Source organism: Apis mellifera, linkage group LG1 (assembly GCF_003254395.2).
Source record: "Apis mellifera strain DH4 linkage group LG1, Amel_HAv3.1, whole genome shotgun sequence".
NCBI classification, from domain to species: Eukaryota; Metazoa; Arthropoda; class Insecta; order Hymenoptera; family Apidae; genus Apis; species Apis mellifera.
The window spans coordinates 10,647,577-10,670,655 of NC_037638.1; the positions used below are offsets into that span (position 1 = coordinate 10,647,577).

At 37.8% G+C, this 23,079-nt stretch overlaps 1 protein-coding gene across 2 annotated transcripts in view; it reads right to left on the bottom strand.

Moving 5' to 3' along the window:
• Positions 1-1,152: 1,152 nt before the first annotated feature.
• LOC725776 (B-cell CLL/lymphoma 6 member B protein) overlaps positions 1,153-23,079 on the bottom strand; it is a 63,165-nt gene continuing 41,238 nt past the window's right edge. The window contains exons 2-4 of one of the 2 annotated variants that reach the window (XM_006568561.3): positions 11,120-12,092; positions 10,532-10,591; positions 1,153-3,601 (exon numbers count right to left, since the gene is read on the bottom strand). In XM_006568561.3, coding sequence (XP_006568624.2) covers positions 3,408-3,601; positions 10,532-10,591; positions 11,120-12,092 — 1,227 coding nt within the window. In that variant the 3' untranslated portion in view covers positions 1,153-3,407. The remainder of the gene's footprint in view (positions 3,602-10,531; positions 10,592-11,119; positions 12,093-23,079) is intronic. The other variant, XM_006568562.3, reaches the window with a different exon arrangement.

Sequence of the window (23,079 nt, forward strand, 5' to 3'; positions counted from 1 at the left end):
AATTCGCTGCAATCTCAAAACAGTGAGATCTGGAAATTATTATTATTATTTAATATACAATATATAATCGTATCGTTATATAGCTAATATCAACGATATAATTATGTATTTTATAAGAAATAATGTGTGCTAATGAATCGCGAGTATGACTATATTTTTCGTATATACGTATTTTATTAAAATTATGAGATCATTTCATTTGTTAAAATTATGAAATATATAAGTATAGATTTTTAAATTATATTATTTTGTTTTGAGTAATTTAATTTTGTGAATATACTTAAGTTTCGGTATACTAGATGGCGTAAAAAAGATACTTTCTTTTTTAAGGTCGGTATTTTAGAACACGTGAGAAAATCTCATAATATGTCACATCTATTCTATTTGTCTTTTATGGTTGTAGTTCTGATTTTCTATTTTCTATTTTTAGTTTCTTTATGCTCCATCAGATAGCGTCACTCGCAATCTTTAGTTTTTTCGTTCCACGTTAGATGGCACCATTCGTCATATTATATCGTATTTCGAGTAGATTGGTTTGGTTAGAAATATTAGGAAAATTTGCACGATATTTCAAAATATTTCTAATATTAAATAAAAAAATTGTTACGTTTCATGTTAGTATTTTTATCCGTTATTGATGTAGTCACATTTAATCAATTAATATCTTATTTTAATTTTCGTGAGTTTAATAGGATTAGGATTAAATTTACAGGTTAGGATTAAATTTAATTGAAGCATTGGAATATTTAACTATTTTCAATGATACATATAACTTAATATGTGCATTTACGTAAATTTAGATTTATTATACAGTAAAATTTAATGTAAATATTTTATATTTCGTTGAATTGTTTCTAATTCCCATCATTCATTATCTGTAGAAAAACATATCGTCATATTGTAATTATAAATTCCATGCAAATGAAAGAAATGAATTTATGTATATTTTGCAAGTAGGTACTTATATCGATGATTAATATCATATGTAATGGCAAAACAATTTTTTACGTCAATGCCTGTTACTTTACGAGTCATCCGTGATATATTTTTTAATTGTAACGTGCTAAATGCGAAGTTTATCATCATTTACTATTTAATATAACTTCGGATTATTTCTAAATAGGAAAACCAAACACATTATTTGCGAATATATAATACGTATATATCGTGATATATATATTTAAATTACACAACACACAAATTACAGCGATTTACAAACATTATAAACAAAATTCTAGGAAATCGTGTAGGAGAATGCGTAAAATTTCGTCACAACCGCTTTCAATTTTTCTATTTCGGTAAAATGAGGTATATCTGTGTTAAAATTGTTGGCCTAGTGAATGAATTGTGTGTAATTGTATATCGGGCATGGAAGAAAAGTGCCGAAAAAAATGAGGTAATGCGGGTTAAATAAAAAAATCGCGAAGCAGGTTTAATCTTTATCTCAAAGAATAATAGCATATGTTGATGCTTATAGCATAGATTCGTGAATTCGTACTATACGTTTGTGAATTAAACATCGTTAAAATTTTTATATTCATAGATTGTCTACTTTCGAATATCGAGAAGACAAAAAGATTATTGAACAAAAAAATCTAATTAAAAGTCGTAATCGAAACGTAAACATTTTAAAACGAAACCTAAATCAAATTCGTTTTTAACTATCTTCGTTATATAAAACGAATAATAAAACGAACAAATATAATAACGGGTATTTTTATGAAATGATCATTACATTTTTGGTTTTTTTTTTTTTTACATGTAGAAAGAAGCGAAAATATTAAGTACATCTTAATCTCTCGCATTTAATGATCCAAGATGCCAAATAAGAGAAAAACGGAGAGACACACGGAGAGAACAGAGAGAAACACGACAAAACGTAACGTAAGGAAAGATTGCTTCGCGAAAATCTTTTTTTTTTTTTTTTTTTCATTTTTTTTTTTTTCATTTTTTTTTTTTTTCCTCTCGTTTTTAACCGAAACGACTAATAAGCAAGTCGTTCTGTCGTCTATCGTATCTACGTGTAATTACGCGCACCATTTTTGCGAATAATAAACAAGATAATCGATAAAATCGTGGAAACCGGCGAACGCGAATATTATCGGTTCGAATATTTAAATCGCATACTATACAGATTAATATTACACTAACTACATAAGTATTGGATATGCATCGCAAATTTTTTTTACACGTATACACACACATAAGTGCATAGACCTTTTCAGCCACAAAGGACGCGGCGTGATATTTTCTCTGTACGTATATATTTATATATATATATATATTTATATATATGCATATCCGTGTATATAATTATACACATACATACATACGTATACGTATACATACACGTTACGTACCTAAATAAATTTGTACATAAGGCATCACTATAATAAAACGATTCTTTTCACGTAGATCGATAGTTTATGGATTTGACGATCGTTCGAAAGAATCTAGACTAACTCCTCTAGTTGCGGGACGGGAGGGAGGATTCAAACGCAAGGGAATACGAGCGACAGAAAATTATAGCGATATAGATAAATCACGAACAAACAGTTTCTTAACACTTGTTATTGTTATTTATATACACAGACAAATAAATTAACGGGAATGATAAATTTCTTTTTCGACACCCGCGTTCCCCTGCATCAGGATCCCTCTCTATTCTGGTTAACTTAGTTACACAAAATACCTAGATGCCATTATGCGCGTACCAGCTTCCGGTATACTCGCAAAAGATTTCTAGCCTTTCTCGCTTCATTTTCTTCGCGCAAGTGAAATTTTAGAAATTTTAACGTTTTATCGTCGGCATAACAATGGTAATTCCTTAAAACTACTCGCATATATTCTCGGAACGATTTCGTCACAATTTTTCGCCGCATACGTTCCATTAATTTTTTTACATGACAATTAAATATTGGATCGAGAATTCGTTCGAGAAGCGTGTTGTTTATCAAGCAACGGAATAAATTTTTGAAAGAAATTTGAAAGAAATCAAGACTCGAACGCAATTTACATTCGCATTTATTTATTCAAAACGGCGAGATATGTAGAGCAGAAAAGTAGTAGTGGTCCAGCCACTGTTATTTCTAATGAACATATTTAAGCCATTAGAGAATTACATTTATTAACTTGCTATCTATCTTCTGATTTTTTTGACATGAACGAAATTTCACGAGGAAATTCAAATAGAATCAATTCGATATAGACGAATTAGAAAAATAAATGAACGATCTCGAATGACTTAATCTTCAAATTATCGATCAATAAATGAAGGAAGTGAGTTGTGAGTTTGTTGCTGGTACGGTTGAGAAAGGCTGAAGGAGATCGTCGGGAGGGCGCGCGTTCGAGGAGTCGCTCGGCGAAGACGAAGACGGAGACGGAGGAGTCTCGGAGGAGCGGTACGGTCACTTGGCGTGCTGCTTCGGAAGATGCCGTTTCATGTGGAGGGCGAGGTGATCGCTCCTGGCGAAGGAACGCTCGCACACGGCACACTTGAAGGGTTTCGCGCCAGTATGCTTTCGATAGTGACGAGTTAATTCGTCGCTTCGGGCGAATCGCCATTCGCATTCTGGCCACTGACACTGGTACGGTTTTTCACCTGGAACGAGAAAAAAGAAAAATGTATACACAATGCATATACACCACCACGACGCTTCTTCCAACTTTCACTCTACTCGAGAATCCGTTACGTTCCCATTTTTAGAATACGATTCAAAAGCGACATCGAAAATTGAAATCTACATCTAAAACCGGAAATCGAGGAGGAGATGTATCCAAGTTGAATAAACGAGCTGGTGTTGGAAAAATTTCGAATAAAATTAGTTTAAATGATCTATTTAAAATACAACATTTATTCGTGATTTTTATAACTCTTCTCGATCTACTGGACAAGTATCCGATAATCATCCCCATAGTGATTCCTTTTAAAGTATATCTCTTTATTTCATTTTCTTTCATTAATCCTCCTCTCTCATATCACTCTACAAGTATGAATTTCGTGCAGTTATCATCCGAGCTTATTATCGTTAAACGTGATTGGTTATTTTCCAAGGAGATTGTGACACGCGCGTTGGCCGGGTTAACGGGTTTTCGATGGTCATTTCGCTCGGAAGAAGGCGTAGTTTTCGCGATGGGGAAAAGTTAACTGGACTCGAAGCGTATGCATCTCGGGACCGTTGCCTCGGTTGCAACGAGCGAAGCGAGGCTAGGCGAGGCGAGATAGAGCGAGGCCGGGCGAGGGGAGGCGAGGTCAGGGCGGGGCGGGGCACGGCGCGGCGCGGCGGAAAAAGACGAGGTGGGACGAGGCGAGGCGAGGCGAGGCGAGGCGAGGAGGCCAGAAGCAGGAGCCAGGAGCAGAAGCAGGATCGGCGAGAACGCGAACGGATTGCGCTAGAATACAGGTGAGCGTATTGCGGCACGCGGGTACAGTTAAAGGTCAACGCGGCATCTCTCATAGCCTAAGGTTCTTCGTACACCTATCGCCGTCGCAAAGAGCACCGCATTGTTCTTTAATAGGTTCCTTTCTTTGGCCCAACTACCGCCGCCGCGACTCGTGCATCGGCCGATCTCTCTCGCCTCCTTCGATCTCCGAATCTCTTCGCAATTCTCGTCGATACCATTCAAGCCAGCTTCTTTTTCCTTCTCACCGATACGCATGTCTTTCTTTCTCTATCCAGCCTCATTTAACGTCCTTTTATACGTTCTTCTTTGTTTCGTTCCGAATATTATATGAAGGGAAAGTCTTGGGAGAATTTGAATTTAAAAGCAAATCAAACTTCGTTTTGGCACGTCACTTTCTTTTTTCGTATGAATAATGGTATTCGAGCAATAGAGATTATTGTTGGTTCAGATTAGATTCAGTTTAGGTTTAACTTTTGAATCGATGTATTTAGGAAACATATAATAATCTCGTAATCCATGAGCGTATAATGCGAGATCTATTCGCATTCCAATTACACGAACTAATTAACTCTTCTGGTGAACGCGTGTTTTCACAGCTGACGCGGGAAATGCTATTTAGACGACTATCTCGTGTCTCTGTTGTCAACAGGTATTTGCTCTCGAAGGTAAAGATCCCACGATCCTACACCTTTCGTATATTATATTCCCCCAGAAATCCCCCAGAATTCGACAATTATGCGTTATATTCATTTACATCGAATAAAATAATTTCAAGCGCACGAAATCTCGTAGGGAATGATAAAAACCGGTTATACACACCGGGGAAAAATAACGGAGCCTCGATGGACAAAATAAGAATTCGATGTTGCTTTAGACCAAAAAAAAAAAAAAAAGAAACAGGAAGAGAAGAGGGGAGGGAAGGGAAAAAAAAATGATTTCGATGATATCGAGTGTGGTTTCAGACCGAGTGGAATCTCGGTTGAAATGATAAAAATTGCGAGGAGAGGAATAGAAGTGTTGCGGCGCATCGGAAAATAGCAAGCGAAAAGACTCGATAGCTAAGAAATACGCCCACGCATACCGGTGACTCGTTCTCTGCTGTATGGAACAGCTCGCTATGGAGACGACCCCAACCGGTCTTAGCCACACGCACAACTCCCATACAATCGGTATTACCACCACGAGGCGGCATCCATTCACGGTATTGCTCGTTCATGAGAATTCCGCGGCGATTTCTTCGAGACGTGGCGTCGCGTCGCTCAAGAGAAAAGGACTAGCTCGAAGAGCCAGCCTTCCGGTAATAGGGTTTTTTCCTTTTTTCCCTCTCTCTCTCTCTCTTTTTTTTGTTACCAACCATCCCTTCTGTCGCGTGCCTCCTTTGTCCGTGCTATGTCTTCACTAAAAACGAGTCTTACGAGAGAGTCTTCGTGGGAAGATCTGTATCTGTTTTATCCTTCGACGTGGAATTGATAGAGTGTGATTTAAAAAAAAAGGGGGGGGGGTTATTACAGAAAACGAGAAGAGAGGAGATATATGTATATTGGAAGTGTAAATCGATGGTAACAAAAATGGAAGAGCAAAGCCGTTTGATGCGTGTCAATCGGCAATTATTTGTATTGAGTCATTCGATCGGTTACCCTCCGTAATGACTCCAGTTTTTTCCCTTTCGGGAAATAACTCGAGTTTAACGCCGATTCCCTAAGGATTCGTGTTTTTCTTAACGATTCTTCTCACTTGGAGAATGGAGATTCGTTGATTTGTCTATTTTTCGTTAAAATCTTCTTTTCTTTTTTTCGTCTCGAAATAAATCAAGCAAAGATAGATTCTTAATCGAGAATTTTGCAGAGTAAGAAGGGGGCAAGATTTGTAAAATTATTGCAATAATTAGTAACTATTTAACCGATACTTTTACTTCAATTTTTCGAAATTCGGAATTGATCCAAAATTGTGTCCAAAAAAGTGATCTTTATATAAAAATGAAATATACAATTCATCGATTTTTGTTTCTTTGGTTAACAAAAAATATTTTCTTTGTCGTACGCTTAATGCCTGAAAAACTGTCAAAACGAATCTGCCCCCTCCCCTACCTCTAACAGACGAGAAAAATACTGTTAAGAAGACCGCGTGTCCGCGTCCAATTACCAACCGATTTTCCTTCGATAACGTGTACCAGATGGAAGGTATCGTTGTTGAATCACGAGCGTTGGCTCGACGACGCCTACGAACCTCGAGGCGTCCCCGTTAATTTCGGATCACTTTCACCGCGCAGTACGGTGTCTGCCATTCGCAGCGTCTCACGATCGAACGAGAGCCTCGCTCTCGAAACTCGTAACTCCGTACTCCTAGCCTCTCTCAGCGCCCCGCCAATTATTCCTCCTCGTATTATTCCCCTGTCGTGGTCGCGTACGGATTTTCGTTCGTTCCTTCGTTAACGATCGAGAAACACCGTTAGGAACTCGAATCGCGAAGGTTCTCCGCCACCGCGAAAGGCGGCTGGCCGGCGTCGAGTTTTAAAGCCGGATAAAACGACAGCGGGCAAACATGCAGGCTAGAAGGTTGCCAAAGTTGAAAGCATGGATGAAGCAGGAATGTTGCTCGCCTCGTGTCCGCGCACCCCACACCGTGAGACTTCTCCTCGCATACGTGCCAATCGGTTGTCTCTACATACGAGACCTCTACGACTATAGTGCGAGTAGATACGTGTATATGTATGTATGTACGCGGTTCGCGTTGCGAGATTGCTTTTCTTTGTGTTGAGATGCAACTATTTGGAAAGATTCTGAGATATTTACGGACGAATTAGTTCAAAAATGTATCGATAAATATATTTAGTAGAATTTTTTTTTTTTGTATGAACTGTTAGAAAGATGCATTATTCAATGGAATTCTATACGTTGAGTAAAATAATATATAGAATTTTTCATACATGTATGTATATATATATTCCAGGTGAGCAATGGCTTTGACCATGAGAGAGTATACATAGGACGTTCAAGATTTCTGATCTTTGACCAGATTGTTTATGTAGTGAGAGTCTATTTAATTCTGCTTGATCAGTTACGATTTCTCGATTTCGGTTTACGAGGTTTTATATTTGTATAAGAAAATTTATGATAAAATATAATTTTTTTTATTTTCCTGAAAATACAATAACGGCTAATAAATTAACTTTTTCATTTGTTTTGTATCAAAAATATATAACTTGCAGTTGCAATTATATATTATGGTAGAAAAATATTCGTACGAACGGAATAATGATAGGAGATGCATTCAAGTAGAATTCAAATGATAAGACATTGCTTAAATTCCATTCAATAGAGTTTTACTGTAAACGTACGTACGATTTGCATTACGAAGTTGCTTTCTACCGTGCATAAAATATAACCAAGATTCTACCGTATCTACGAGGAAATTTGTTAAAAAATTTTCGTAAAATCAATCTTATAAAATTAAAAAATTCAAGAATGCATGCAATGCGCGTGAAAAAATTATTTTCTACCACTCCAAGAACACTTCTAACTTCTTCCATATCTATATAAAAAACAAATCCATTAATTTTGCATCGTTTCAAGTTACATTGTAAAATGTAACTAACAAAATTCTAATCTCTCGCATATTATTTATCCGTTCAAATATTCCCATTGTCTTCGCAACACGAGCGTTTTTCTTTCGAAAGCACAAAATTAACCTTTGTCTGGAATAATAACCGGTGAGAAATTCGCGTGTTGAATATGTGTTGTATATATAACTGCGAGGAGCATTGCGAGGAACGATACGCGTTTTCATCCCACGTAAAGTACTTACACACACGGGGCTCGTCTCGCGAGAGAGTTTCTCGGACCTTTGAGAGTTTATGTATTATACGGCTCGTCGAATAAGCCGAGAAGTTTTCGTTTCGATATATACGTGGAATCTTCAAATTCCTATGTCTAATCGGATCGTTCCCCCGTCCCTCGAGGATGTTTCTCTCGCTTATCGCGACAGCGAGAGAGAGAGTTAGCTCGAAAGGATCGGTTTTTATCCGCGCGACGTGGCGAATGGCGCATCCCGCCTATAATTTCGATAACATCTGTCCCAAGCGGATGAAAAAGAAAAAAAAAAGAGAAATAAAAAAAAAGAGAGAATGATCGTCCCCAAGGTTGTCTCGCGTAAAACCCTGAAATCGGTAGAAGACGCGCACGAAATTTTCCTATTAAGAAACACGCGACGTGTACAGCTTACACGTGGTATATAACGCATTCGAATACATTAGCGGAATACTAAACGCGGCGATGGTCGCAAGAATCGAGCGAATGTTCGTTCGTTCGACCGGTCGCGAACAATCCTCGAATATAGACGTTCCACCTTGGACGGTGTATAATTTACGAGCGATCGACCCGATATTCTTTTCTCGATGCTTTCTCGATAGTCGGGACGGGACACCGTGGAATGGAACGAGGAACGAGCTGGTTCGGAACGCGGGACCAGGCGGTACTGGACTGGACGTGATGGGGCGAGACACGCATGCGCACGTGCACGCGTGGACACGCGTGTGTCGAAGCGCACACAGGACGAGACACAGAGGTGGTGAATGCGCCCGGCTCGTGGCGAGGCCGAGAAACGATTCGACGTTCGGTTCATTCAAGACAAGAGCCACGTGCCCGAGGCTCTCGACCCGCTAACTACGCCACTGCTTTATCTCCTTAAGAACCGCAATTCTCAAACCTTTCGAGATCGAACGTTTATTAATAACTAAAAAAATTCAGAGAGAATACGAGAAAGTAAACATCTTATGGAAGAGTATCGGTAAAGTAGATTTTATTGTCTTTGAATTCAGAGAGAATACGAGAAACATCTAATGGAAGAGTAGATCGGTAAAGTAGATTTTATCGTCTTGGAATAAATCGAGATAATGGTTTTTAATCGATCTCTCGAAAGAATAGTAAGAAAGGTACAAAGATCTTTGGAGGAAAGAGAAATAAATTGAATCGTTAAAAGCACGCGAGAAAGAAGATACGACAATGCTTGTACCGTGACGCGATGACAGGTTACCGCAAAATCTCGAGGTATCAATTGGAAAGTGGTACATCGTGGTTCGGGGACGCCTTTGGCAAGCATTCCGCGAGAAGTTGTCGAGTGGGCACGCGTGCATCTATCGCGCCTCTCTCGTTCTTTTCGACCCGACTATATACGCGTTTCTACACGTATATACGTCCGCTTTCGCGTTTACTAAAAGAACGCTTCATGCACGAATTTCCTTCGAATCGATCTTACGTATTCTATTGTTCTCCATGAACACTTTGACTTTCTACGCGTGCAACTAATTTTCTAATCTACTTCGGTTTTGTGAAAACGATTAGTGGCTCCTTATAATACATTTTCTGACGAATCTTCTATTAATGAAAACTTCATAAATTGTCTCTTCAAAGTTTAATATTAAACTCGTATGTTATTACGGAAGAAAATATACATTTATATATTCGTTAAATTCGTTATGAATTGAATTATTTATCCTACGAGTAAAATATCGAGAGAAACGGAATTGAACCAAGGAAGGAAAACACGGATGCCTGAGCAAAGCGACGGCAAACGAGCACGCGACAGACAATTCTTTCGGAGAGAGGATTCCGCGGACGACCAGAAACCCCTTTCATCCTCGGCCGTGTACAAATACACGTAGGTGTAGGTAATACGAGCGCGTTAGCGTGTTTGGATACGGACAGGATGTGGGTCGCTAGCTCGAAGTCTACGAAGCATACCACGTTTCATGCGTTCCTTATACGTTTACATATGATAGAGGCTCCTTTGCGCGACACCGCGCGCATAGACGGAAAGATTGGAGAGAGAGAGAGGGGAATATAAGTACATATATATATATATATATCAAAGGAAGAGAGAGAGGATGTAGAGACGAAGGTTAAAGGAAGAAAGGAGGCTGGAGAGAAGGAGAGGGTACGAGAACCGCGCCCTGCCCACGCCAACCGTTCGACCTCGCGCTTTCAAACGCTTCGTTTCGCTTCGTAGATGAGCTACATAACTAATTTCCACGATCGTGTTCCCTCTTTCCATCGGTATATGTTTTATTATACCGTTTTTCCCTAAAACGAACCCGTTATCCGGCAACCTCGAATCGTTCGATCTTACATACCTGTGTGTATCCGCTGATGCGCCTTTAAATGTGAACTCTTCGTGTAGACCTTTGTACAACCTGGAAAACGAAATGTAGTTATCATACATTGACCAATTGTTTCTTTGAATCGTCATCTTTGTTATATATTTATTGCTGGAGATAAAAAAATTATGTTATTTGTATTGATGGTTTAAGAATCTTCTGTTGAAAGTTTATCAAGTAAGAGGTCCAATATAAGTCATATTCTCTAAATTGATTTAAAATTTTCTTCGTTGTTTAAATTCTAACAAAGTGATGCACGATATCGATGAAATCAATAAATTAAATTATCGAAATGGTTACTTAATTGATCGAAAGCTCGAACGATAAAAAGATTTTTGAAACTCGTTTTCTAACTATTCAATTATTACTTTCTTCTCTTTCTCCAATTTTATTATCGCGATCCTTTACAACTCGACAGCTTGTCGAGAGCAATGATATAAAACGATATATAGAAATTTACAAATACAATTCATAAGAATTCCTTTTTTTTTTCCTGCTCCTTAATTCACAATGAATGAATATATCATCATCGTTGTACAAGTCGACAAGTCCCTCCTAGCTTACCTATGAAATCACAGTGATGAACGCGCCTCTTCTCCAACTCGGGATTGTTCCGCCTGTTGAATTTGGTGGTGATTGCGGGAGGTTGAATCCTGTGAGGGGGATTCATAATGGACGGCTGGGGATAGGGTGGAGGCGGTGTCCGCCTCGGTGGCGCCCCTATCGGCGAGCCGGGGTCGGAAATCGGGGGCGTCAGCGGGGAAATGTACATTAACCTAGTCATGGAGCCGTAGAGGGGTGACGTCGCGCTACCACCGATCTGATTGTTGCCCCCGTGGTGGCCGGTCGTCGTCGAGTCGTTGCTGTTGTTATTGCTGTTCCCGTTACTGTTGTTGCTGCTGCTGTTGTTGTTGTTGTTGTTTGCGTTGCTGGCTCCGTTGCTGCTGCTGTTGTTGTCGTGTTTGCCGTTCGCGCCACCGCTGCTGTTGTTGTTGTTGTTATTGTTATTATTGTTGTTATTGTTGTTGTTGTTGTTGGGGAAGGTTTTGAAGGTGGACGGCGGTGGCCGGTGGTGAACGACTTGGGGGCCGGTGGAGGGGTTAGGGTGAGGGCCGTTCGCGTAGGTCGAGTTGGGGGCAGGGCCCTCGAGGAGGTGCAGGGTCGGTGGCGGAGGCAACGGCTCGGTTTTGATCTCGACGGGCGACAATACGGGGGAGGTGACGTCGTCGGTCTCCATTTTCACGTGGGACTGGGAGCCCAACATGTCGGCGTTCTCCGGGTCGAGCTTTTGTATGCTCGAGGTAATGTCCTCCCAGAGGGGCGGCCTGAGGAACACGTCGTCGTCGTTGGCCGCGGGGGGTTGACTCCTCGACGAGACGAAACTCGCCTGCGGCCGGCACACGGGCCCCCCGACCTCGAAGAAGTCCTCCATCTGGACCGAGGACTCCCTGGGCTCCTTCTCCGGGTCATCCTCGTCGAGTTTCTGCAGCCGGTCGAGGTCCTGTCTACACAGCAACGTGTCCAGGTCCGAGGTCTGCTGGAAATAGAGCATAATACGGGTCGGGAAATATGAGTCGTTTGAGCATGCGTTGTTGTAATGTGAAAAAAGTTGTGCCGATATCGTCGTGGCATAATTTTGGATCGAGATTTGAATAAAACGTGAATGCGTTACGCGTTTTCTTGCTTAACTGATTCGTTCGATTCGTAATTACGTTTCTCGACTTTATTGTTCCAACTTGGAACAGGACTTGGTTTCACGGATGGACGACTAACGTGCCGCAAAATTGGATTCAAATATCCATTAAATAATACGATTTATATAACTCTGAATCTGAATAATTTACAATTTGATTTTAATAGATATTTCGATTTTTCTTTAAAAATTCCATTACAATAAAAAATTATACATTACACACGTATATACATAACTTAACAAAGCCTACGATTCAATATATACATCAAAGTTGTAATGCAACAAATTTTCCAACTTTTCACTTTCCAACTTGTCTCATCTATATGGAATGATTCCTTTAAAAAGAGAAAAAGGAAAGGGGACGAAATGGGCCCCATAGAGACAATGACAAGCCATCGATGTTGAATATCGAAGCGAGATTTTAAGGGGTGTAAGATTAAGCTTATAAGTGTGACTCGACGATATGCTGATTGACGAAAACGCACGCGTTGTTCTCCGTTATATTATTATAATATGCAACGAAGGAACGAACGCTGGTCGAGGGGGCTGGTTGGTGCAGCATGCGGTCCTCTCTCCTACACGCCTCGTATGCCACTTCTATGATGCATACGAGTGTAACAACTGTATACGGCGGGGCACAGCCGCGGGGGAGAGATGGAAGATGAGACGAGGAGAAAGAAAGAAAGGGGGAGGGGGAGGGATAGGGACAACGCGCACGGGTTTCGTCCCGAAGGTGGGAGGGGGAGCGGGCCGATGCCTCGTCATTCTTTGCATGATTTGTACACGCGCAACACCGCCCTCGTGCGCCTTGCCTTTTTCTGTTGTGCCTTCCCTCCTCCTCCCCTCCTCCCCGCTTATTCGATTCTCAACGATTTTTCGACGATTCGCTCGTGGCCCGCGATGATAAGATAAGATTTGAAATGAGCTTCGAATTTCACGCAAGGCGAAGGGTGAAGATGATGAATGAGTCGCGGGGACAATTTTGAAAATTCAATATGGCAAATGAAGAAATGATTTTGACATGGAGATTTATATCGAATTGTAATAATTGGAAATATGGGATATAAATCATCGGTGGAGCATAAAGGATCGGTTTGGATTTTATTTTTATATTTCGTCAGAATTGTCCGGAAAAGTTTGAGTTTTGGAAGAGAAAGAGAAGAGAGTTCGCGAGAAAACAGGAAGAAAGAGAGGAGGAGGGGTAAGGGGACACGTTTCTGCCCATATAAGAGTATAAGAAACGAGTTCAGAGTGGTGTTGTGCAGTTTGAAAGTTCGCTTCGAAGAATTTCGAGGAGCTCCGTTACGACGTGGATCGAAAGAAACGGTATGGAATACGTAACATGAATTTTTAAGCATGATCGTCGATGGATCGAAGTTGTTATCGAGGCGTGAAGAATTCCTATTGCACATTCTCGGGGCACAATCGAGGCGAGATCGCGGATAAAAGATTCGTCAAAACTCTCTAACTCTCCCTCCTCTCCCTGATATAATTAAAATAAGGTAAAAGATTTTAACGAGACGAGGAGAGGTTCATTGTTGAAAAGGAGAGATCGGAAAAGTTTTGGGACCGAAAGAGAAAAAAAAAGAATATATACGAAAGTTCACTCGCGAGGATGAGACGAAAAAGGAAGATGGGGAAAAAGAAAAAAGAGAAAAATCTCATCGAAAATTTTTGAACGATTCCGGCTCATCGTCCGGCAAGCTTATATATATAGTGATTTATGAATTATTTACACAATGAATTATTCATCGTCGGAAGATTGGTATACTCGCAACACTCGATCGTACCTGATATGCAATTTGAAAAGGAGTTTGTAGCGAGGTACGATATGCGCGCGAAACATTATATTTAAATGCCATATCGTCCCGTCCAGGATGGATGCGGGCTCTCTGGTACGCGTTCATCGATAAAATAACTAACAACGATCGGCAAACTGCTGCCTTCGAGTCGTATATTGTTGCAACGTGCGCGAAGAAAGGGGAAAGAAAAAAATTAGGAAAATGTAGAATATTATTTATCCTCGCGTTTGTTTCTGTCTTGTTATATTTTTTTTGACCGATAGATAAATTGGTTGTAAACGCGTGTAATGAAGGAAGGAAGGAAGGAAAGAGGAGATAACAAGAAGATTTTGGAATATCCTGTTATTTTTGACTAATAATTAATAATTATATTGTACGTAGAAGAAAAAAGTGAAGAAATTCATAGAAGAAATATTCGATAACGTATCTTTAATAATATTGGAAAAATTCTTTTCATCATAGTGATAAAATACTACAAAATGAATGGCATTGAATAATCTTTATGATATCGTTATATCGTGATAATATGATATTATTAGTCAAATTGCTAGTTTTATTTAATAATCTTTTTCTAATCAATATTTTAAAATATATGTTTCTTATGATACCATTTCTTTTTGTTAAAATTTCACAGCAACGATAAATATTATATTGAAAGAAAGAAAGAAAAAGTAACATCTTTTTTCAGATTCAAAATTAATATCGTTATATTAACGTCCTCGTTATCGCGTAATGATAACACGAATTTAATGTTTTATCTATTTTTAATCTTACACACGCGTGTAATATTTCTAATCAATTAGTTTCATTTTTCTTCTTGTTATTATTATTATTTTAATTTATGCAAATTGATATTTTGATTAAAAGAATAAAATATGAATAAAAATTTATGTCAAGCATTATAATTTGCTTGGAATGTTTAAAATTCTTTACGTATTTTTGCATTTTTAAATTCTTTGTAAAAATTTCGAATCTACGAAAATTATTTTTAAAGAACCATTCGTTTCGATCGTTTCGAAAAAGAAGAAAGAATCGATTCTATCTCGAGAAAATTACGATCGAATAAAAGTCATCTTGATAAATTCGCCCGTTCGCTTATTTACAGTTAAATGTCGTACATATAATTCACATTTGCGATAAGGAACTCGAACGAGACGGATCGAGAGACGCGTACGATTCGATCGATTATATTACGACAAAACTCGCCAACTCTTGATATTCTTTTTTTCGAGAGAAGACCGCCCATCCCCGGCGCGCTCGTGCATTCCTCCTCTTTTCCTCTAGCCATTTAGGTTAGCTCGAGCGTGTCTCTTCGATTTCGGTCGCGGAGCGATAATGATAGTGCGGAGTTGGAGCAAAGTTCGTCCGTCCGGCCATTTAATGCTTGTAATCATAGAGCGAGAGGGACGTCGGTGTTAATAACGCGTTTTCGATTCTGTCCGGAGTTGGAACGGACACCCACGCCATTCGATAGATAACGCGTCGTCATCGCGATGCAATACGAAAAAACCTTTCCATCCGCGCTCGCTCGTGCCGCCTAGTGTTTTTTATTCCGACCAATCGCGGGCCTCGGCGAGCGACGCATGCGCGCTGATTCTGCTCCCATTTACGAAGAATGCGATTTGATTAATACGGTCGAACCACGGTATTGGCTCGGGGAATCTCAAGGGAAGAGACTGGATTAACTGTGTGTGTATTAAATTATTCTCGAATCGAAGAGAGAAGAGAACGGGTATAAATGGAATCATTCGAGTTATCGAAGTTTTTTCGAGTGAGAGAGATTTAATTCATCGGCGGTTATAACTTGGGTTGTTATTGCGAATGTTTATGCAAATTTAAATTTGCATGAATATAACTATTGGAAATGGAATTGAAATAAAGATCTGTTGCATTCTTTGAATATTATAATATGTACTTACTTATTTTGCTTTTAATGCTTTATGTCTTTTTGCATACGTCTCTTATGCATTTTGTATGCATAAAAATGCATACAGTAGTAAATGCATAAATTTTCGCAGACTAGCCATTATAGAATACATTATTAATTATATTTTCCAATTCTCTATAGCGCTATTACTTTAACATACTCGTGTTAATAACTCGTTAACAAAGGCGAAACGAAAGTTTTTGCAAAGGAAAATGTTGCTGGAAATTACTCGAGGAATCTCCAATTAACCGATATTCCGATAATATTTTTAAATCTTGTCTCTTTCCTTCAAAATTTTAAAGTAACATCCATCCGATTCTTATTGTTTCTTCGTCGATCGAGGAATTCGTTCGAGATAGATTTGTAATTTAGAATTTCCATTCCAGAATCGAACAAAATTTCTTTCACATTTCTTCCTCGACAAAAAAAGTTACTATTTCTTTTTTCAAATATTTTAATATAAATTTTGATAGAGAAATTATTCCTTGAAATGGAGTGTTGCATAAATCGATCTTGGATCATTTGTGTTATTATTTATTAATTGTTTGTCCAAAGATTAATAAATTGGAAATTTTACGATATTCTTTCGATTGAAGAGTCTAGTGAAAAACAAATAAATGCATGGCGCACACATTATCTTATTTATTCTTTCACATAGTATACAATCGGTTGAAAGAAATTTCCGCATTCCGTATAAACACGTAAAGTTTCTTTTACTTTGCATTTCTTTATTAAATTTATAAAAAATGTCTTTGTCTCGAGCGTATTTCGAGATAATAGTTGATCGCGATACATATTGTCGTTTACTTATTATATTATCGTCAGATTATAATTGTGCATTATATTTGAAAGATTGCTATGAAATGCAAGAGTAAATAAAATAAACACTTCGTTATATAATAATTTCACAGAGGCTTTCATATTGGAGGCTTTCATAGAGAAGAATGAATGCACAAAATTATAGCCTCGTACGAGATTTTCAAATTATAATTATTCGTTTCACCGACTTAAAAGAATTATTATATATAACCAAAATTTAAAAAATTCCTCCCCGTTTCGATCCAAAGATCCAAAGACGGAAATGAAATAATTGCAAGTCGAGTAACAACTCGTTGATATTTTTTTACCAAACTCTCGAGATTCTCGTATATATCACGATTACAGGAATCATCAAGAAACGAAATCAGCTATATAGCGACAGCTTTATCGTTTGCTCTATTTATCGGGAAGGGAGGGGGGAGGAGGGACGCGAAAGATGAATGAAAAGCCGTGACAAGGAACGCGCGGCCATAGCGGTCGCAATAACGAAGCGTAACGCGCAGAAGCGAGCTCGCCGAATCAATCTGGCGAGGCCACACCCTCTGACCTAAAGCCGTTTTATCACGATAAATGCGCGGACAAATGTCAGCCGTGCGCGCACATTGTCAGCCATTTTTGCCGGGAGCTTTCGGGCCGAGGACGTTGCGAAGAGCTTGCAAAATTCCATTCCATTCGATGATCCTAAAGATTTGTCTAAAGATCTCGTTGCGTTTTTTCTTTTTGCCAATTTTTATTTACGTAGAGATTTAATCCTTGGACAATTGTTGGGAACATTTTTCGAACGAATAGCTTGGGAGATCATCCGGGATTCCTCTCCACGCGCAAATTTCAATGTACGCGATTCGATACGGTAATAACGCGGATGAGAATATAGAAAAGAAAGAAAGGAGAGTTTCGATAACATCGGTGGCGTGTTTTAATCATCGTAATATCGAGGATGTATCCTAGATATTTTATCGATATAATTTCGAAAATAAATGTCGTGTAATTATACTCGTAGGTTAATTTAATTGTAACAAGGATTTTCTTTTTTCGAATTGGAAAGATAAGAATAAGAATGAGAAAAAAGTTTATATACGTAGATTCGATACGGATATTGATCGTTTAAAAAAAGAGATCAAATAATATTTTCTTTAAACGCAATTTCATTTATAAACCAACAAGGAAGCGTTATAAATTATAAGATATAAACGAAAAAAAGTTTTTGTTGGTAGTTAATCGTACTCAGAGAGACTTGAAAAAAATCGAATTATCTGTTTATACACTGATTATCGCGATACATTGTATCGTATCTTGAGAATTTTGATAAACAAGATTGGACGGACAAATAATTTACAGTACTATTTTTTTCTTTTTAACGAATTATAAATAATAAAATATCGATAAAGATAACAAAAGTGGAATTTCTACTTCCAAGATCTTTATTCATTATGCATTCAGATTCCCGTTTACTCCGATCCTATTAAATTTATTCTAGAATTAAATCGTTCTCATTAATAATAATTGCGATTAATATTATTCTCTTGTAACGAATCAATGATAGACAATCTTTATTTAAGTTTTAATAAGAATTTTAAAACCCTTATTATTATTTCTACATATTCCCTCTTAATGTTCTTCGAACAGATTCAGGAAACGGTTTGAGAATCGCGAAATCGCCGAAACTGGAGAGAAAAAAAAGATCAAGCCGTATAAAAGTTATACGGGAATAATGATGACCATGCAACAACAGTGTCCTTTCTTGCGCGGCAAGCCGGTAATTTAGTTAAATGATGGCGCGAGATGGGCGACGCCTGTGGCCCCAACAACCTACCATTCGAGAAGGAAGAGGAAGAGGAAGAGGAGAAGGAGGAGGAGGAGGAAGAAAGTTTTTTGGGACCAAGAACGAAAAGAAAGAAACGTAGGAGGCGTGGCACAATCAAGGATTAAGCTCGGATGCAAATTTACGTTTCTCGAGAATCGTACTCTACTTGCTCCAAACGACTCCTCCCTCGAAAATCGATCAATTTCTCCTCGATGAAAAACTTTGCAAAACTTTTCGATCCATAACAACGATGAGGAGAGACGTAAGTGGAATGAAATTCGTTCGAAGAATTGGAGAAGAATCGAAGAAATCAATCGTTCGTCGAATTTCGAAATAAGAGTTAAAAAGAAAACTGAAAACGTTCCACAAGTTTGCCGTTTTGATTGAAAGAACGATGGAAAGGAACATGTTGACGAAACTTGGTCGATCGATTGCGTGGGTAAGTGGATTGAAACTCGAGATGGGAATTGAACATTTGCAGAAACGTGGAAGAAAATTCGATATCCCGAGGAAAGTTTCACAAATTAATTATTTAATTTCGATTGAAATTTAGTCCACAATAATTTTCTTGAATTTAACATAATTTTAACTTCAATGATATTACGCTTTATAACGAAAATAAATAATGTTACGATAACGTTCCAATTTAATTCGTTTATTTGCACGAGGAAAGGCAAATGCCTCGAGAAGCCTCTCCGAGAGCGGCACAGAGATCGTGATCGTAGAATCGCGAAAGCAAGAAGCCAGTAAACTCCGATCGATGACCTATATATCGAATATCTATTTATTTCGCAACATTGAATAGTTCGAACGAATGAAACGAGAATTGGCTTCGAGTTAAAGACAAAGGAGTGGAGTCAACATAAAGTCGTAAAGGAAGACAACTATGTCGTTCTGTAGCAAGGCGAGGCGACGATTTATTTAAGCGACGACAGAGGAGAGAAACAATACCGTTCGAGGAACGCGGTAATCTCTATACGTCTCGAAGGAGACCAAAAAAGAAATAACAATAATTAATCCTTTAACTCGATGCTTGACAAGTGTCGAATGATGATAAAATACAATTTTCGTCATAAAATATATATATTTCTTTTCTCGTGAGCCTCTCCACTTTCGGGGCAAAATTCCAATTCCTGTTATAAAATATCGAGGAAGGGACGTTTCAAATGATGGAAAGGTAAGAAATTCGTTTATGCACGAATTGAAATTTTGTCGAACGTCGATCGTTGCTCAGAGGATTCAGACGAGAGAAGACCTCTGTCTCTTCTCTCCTCCTCCTCCTCCTCTTCCCTTTTCGCGTTCGGTGTTCGAGGGGGCTGTACTGCCGCGGACACGTAGATTCTATCTTGCCATTCAACCGCCTAGGTAATAAAACTCTCGCGTCCATTATTTACTTGCATTATCGTTACTTTACGCCCACGTGGACGCGCCACGTATTTATGGTGAAATTATTCAGCATTATTCCGGGAATATGAATAACGTGAAAGATACGGCCCACCGATAAACGGTATAATTCGCTAAATTTTCAAAAGTACCAAAAAAGGGGGAGAGGAAGAATCGGGGAGGGGGAGAATTTTTTTTTAGCTGCTCAGCTGTTTTCGACGATTAATTAACACTTTCTTGAGGATTGAAAACGCGCTAATTGACGCGCGATAAGATTGGAGAACATTGTGGATAGCATTAGAGATATTTTATTTTTGAAAATATATATTGTATTTATAAATCGTTTATTTTTTTCTTTAAGTTGTAGAATGAAAGTATTGAGAAAGAAAAGGCTGATTGACGAATGTTCAAAAGATTTGGAAATATATCTCGTTAGAGAATTATATAATATAGATGCATGTATTTGAATTAATATATCCAATATTTTTACATTTTGAGATATCCTAAGAAATTGAAAAACGATTAATTTTATATATTTTCCTCGTTAGATATCTATCTGCATTTATCTACGTAACAAATATCCATATTTGAAAATTTATTAATTTAAAATCGAGAGAGGAATTTGAATCATCGACTTTTAAAAGATGGAATTCTTCTATCAACATTGGAATTATTAAACATATCAATATCGAACTTGTACAAATTTTTCCTTTTGAAATTACTGAGAAAATACAGATATTTTCAGAGGGAAGAGAGGTTTGAAAAATATAATTTAGACTATCAATCATAAATACATATACGTGTACAATATAACCTAAAAATTTCATTATTAATGAAATTCTTCTCAAGAAGAAACTATACCAGCATCAAAAATCTTTCTATTCTAACAATCAGATTTAAATGAATTAGTGAATTTTATTAATTCTTGCGTTATAAGCAACAAATCCTGCTCTATTTATTTTTACAACCGTTCGTATTGTGAAATATTTCAAACGCGCATTAAACAAAATCAAGATCAGTTTCTTTCGTCCACGGTTTTATTCCGCGCCACTTCAATTATACACCCATTCATACGTGAAATATTTATACACGCATTAGAGAGATCGGATTGGAGTGTTGTCCAAGTGTGCTCGATTCCGTCCATAGGTGAGAAGACGTTCCGAGAATACGAAGGAGAGACAGTGCGCGGCAGGGAACGAATTGCTTTCCACGAGGGGTATCATTGTTCCCCATACACATTTCGTAACTAGATTGGCATTTCTGATGCAAGTCGAGCTACACTGACCTTTAAACAACTTTCTTTAGGCTACGCGTGACTTGATCTCAGAACTCGGCTTCTCGGTTGCCTCGTTCACCTAGTTGATACTACCAGCGGTGTTACATATACACATATATATATATATATATATATATATGTGCGTCTACACGCTCCAAGTGCAAGAGGAACGTTCGAGGCGATTTCTGATACCTGCCTGATCGACAAATCGCCTTCGAATCAACTTATTCTTTCTTTCTTTCTTTCTTTCCTTCCTTGCTCCGCCATGACGGTGCACCGCGTCGAGATACCGCGTCTCGACAAATCGTCGTCACGCTATACGTATCGAGAGCTCTGTAACGCTTCTCTATCTCGCGTGCTCCATCATTGCGACTCGATCCGATCGTCTCTCTGCGTGCAACTCTTTTTCTTTATAGAGGTTAAACTTGTACGGGATGATTAGCGATCCAGGTTGATTAGTTATCTCGTATTAGTGTGACGTATACGAATTGTTAATCGATTTGAATATATTTTCTAATATAATTGGGGAAAATTTTTAAATTTGTATTATATGATATGACATTTACTTTGAGTGTGAGATGTTTTTACTTTATGTGGGATGTGTGTTTGTTTGAGGTAATGATAAGCGTGATAGAAGAATCAACAGAATTTTAGGGGGAAAAAGAGCCCGAATGTTTGATTTATAAGATCATTACATTGACATTATGACGATCGATAACGCGACACTAGCGCCACGTGACTGTTAACTGTTATTTCAATATGCTTATAGGTATAATAGATATTTATTTCCTTATCTATTCGCACATTTCTTTGATCACTCGTTACTTGTAGTTTTTTCAATCTTCAAATATTCGAGTTATTGTATTTTTTATTATAAATTATATTATTATTATAAATATGAATATGATATGGAAAAAGAAAATGATTGTGTCCACATATTATTGCATTGGACGTGTCGATTTCGATAAGTTAAAAATAAAAGAAAGATGTGCACGTTTTACACGTTCTATATATTTGATGTATCTTTAGAAATAAAGATGCTAAGTTTGAAGATGTTCAATGTCACTTATCGTAGTGTCGATAACGATCAACAATTAACAGAGAAGAAGTAAGTGTTTTAATGAATTCTACTAAATGTAAGAATTTATTACATTGTTAAATCTAAAAATTCTGTGAAAAGATATCTGCTAAATGATACGTTTAAACTTTAATCGATTTAAATATTTTTCAACATATACATTTCTTCTACCACAATCTATCATTTACAAAGCTTGGAAAATTTTAGATTTCGTCCAACGCGTAATTGTTTAATATTAAAAAAAACAAAACATTTCAAAAATATGCTTGTTCCTATATTTTTTCACTAGGAAAAGTTTATCTACAATAAACGTAATAATAAAATGTAAAATATTCCAATAAAAAATTTATTAACGATACTCGTACGACAATAAATAACAAAAACCCGTATGAAAAAGTGTCTCTATAAGATTATACGACCTCATCGATTAATTCGTAATTACGAATGAATATGCATGACACGTACTTCCAATTATTTCCTAACTTGCATTAATAAATATAAATTTCTCTTTTAATTTCGAAATCAATCACACTTTCGATCCGAGAGAATCGAACATCCTATAATAATAGTACTCGCGTCACAAATAAGATAAAGAAAAATTACCAAATATCCCAGCCAACTTAACGTTTCTCTCTTCTCTTTTCTTTCTTTTTTTTCAAACCCTCGTTCAAACATAGATTCGAATGCTGTGAAAGCGATAAAGTTTGTACAAGCTAGTTCAACGTAGGCGTACAATTTCGAA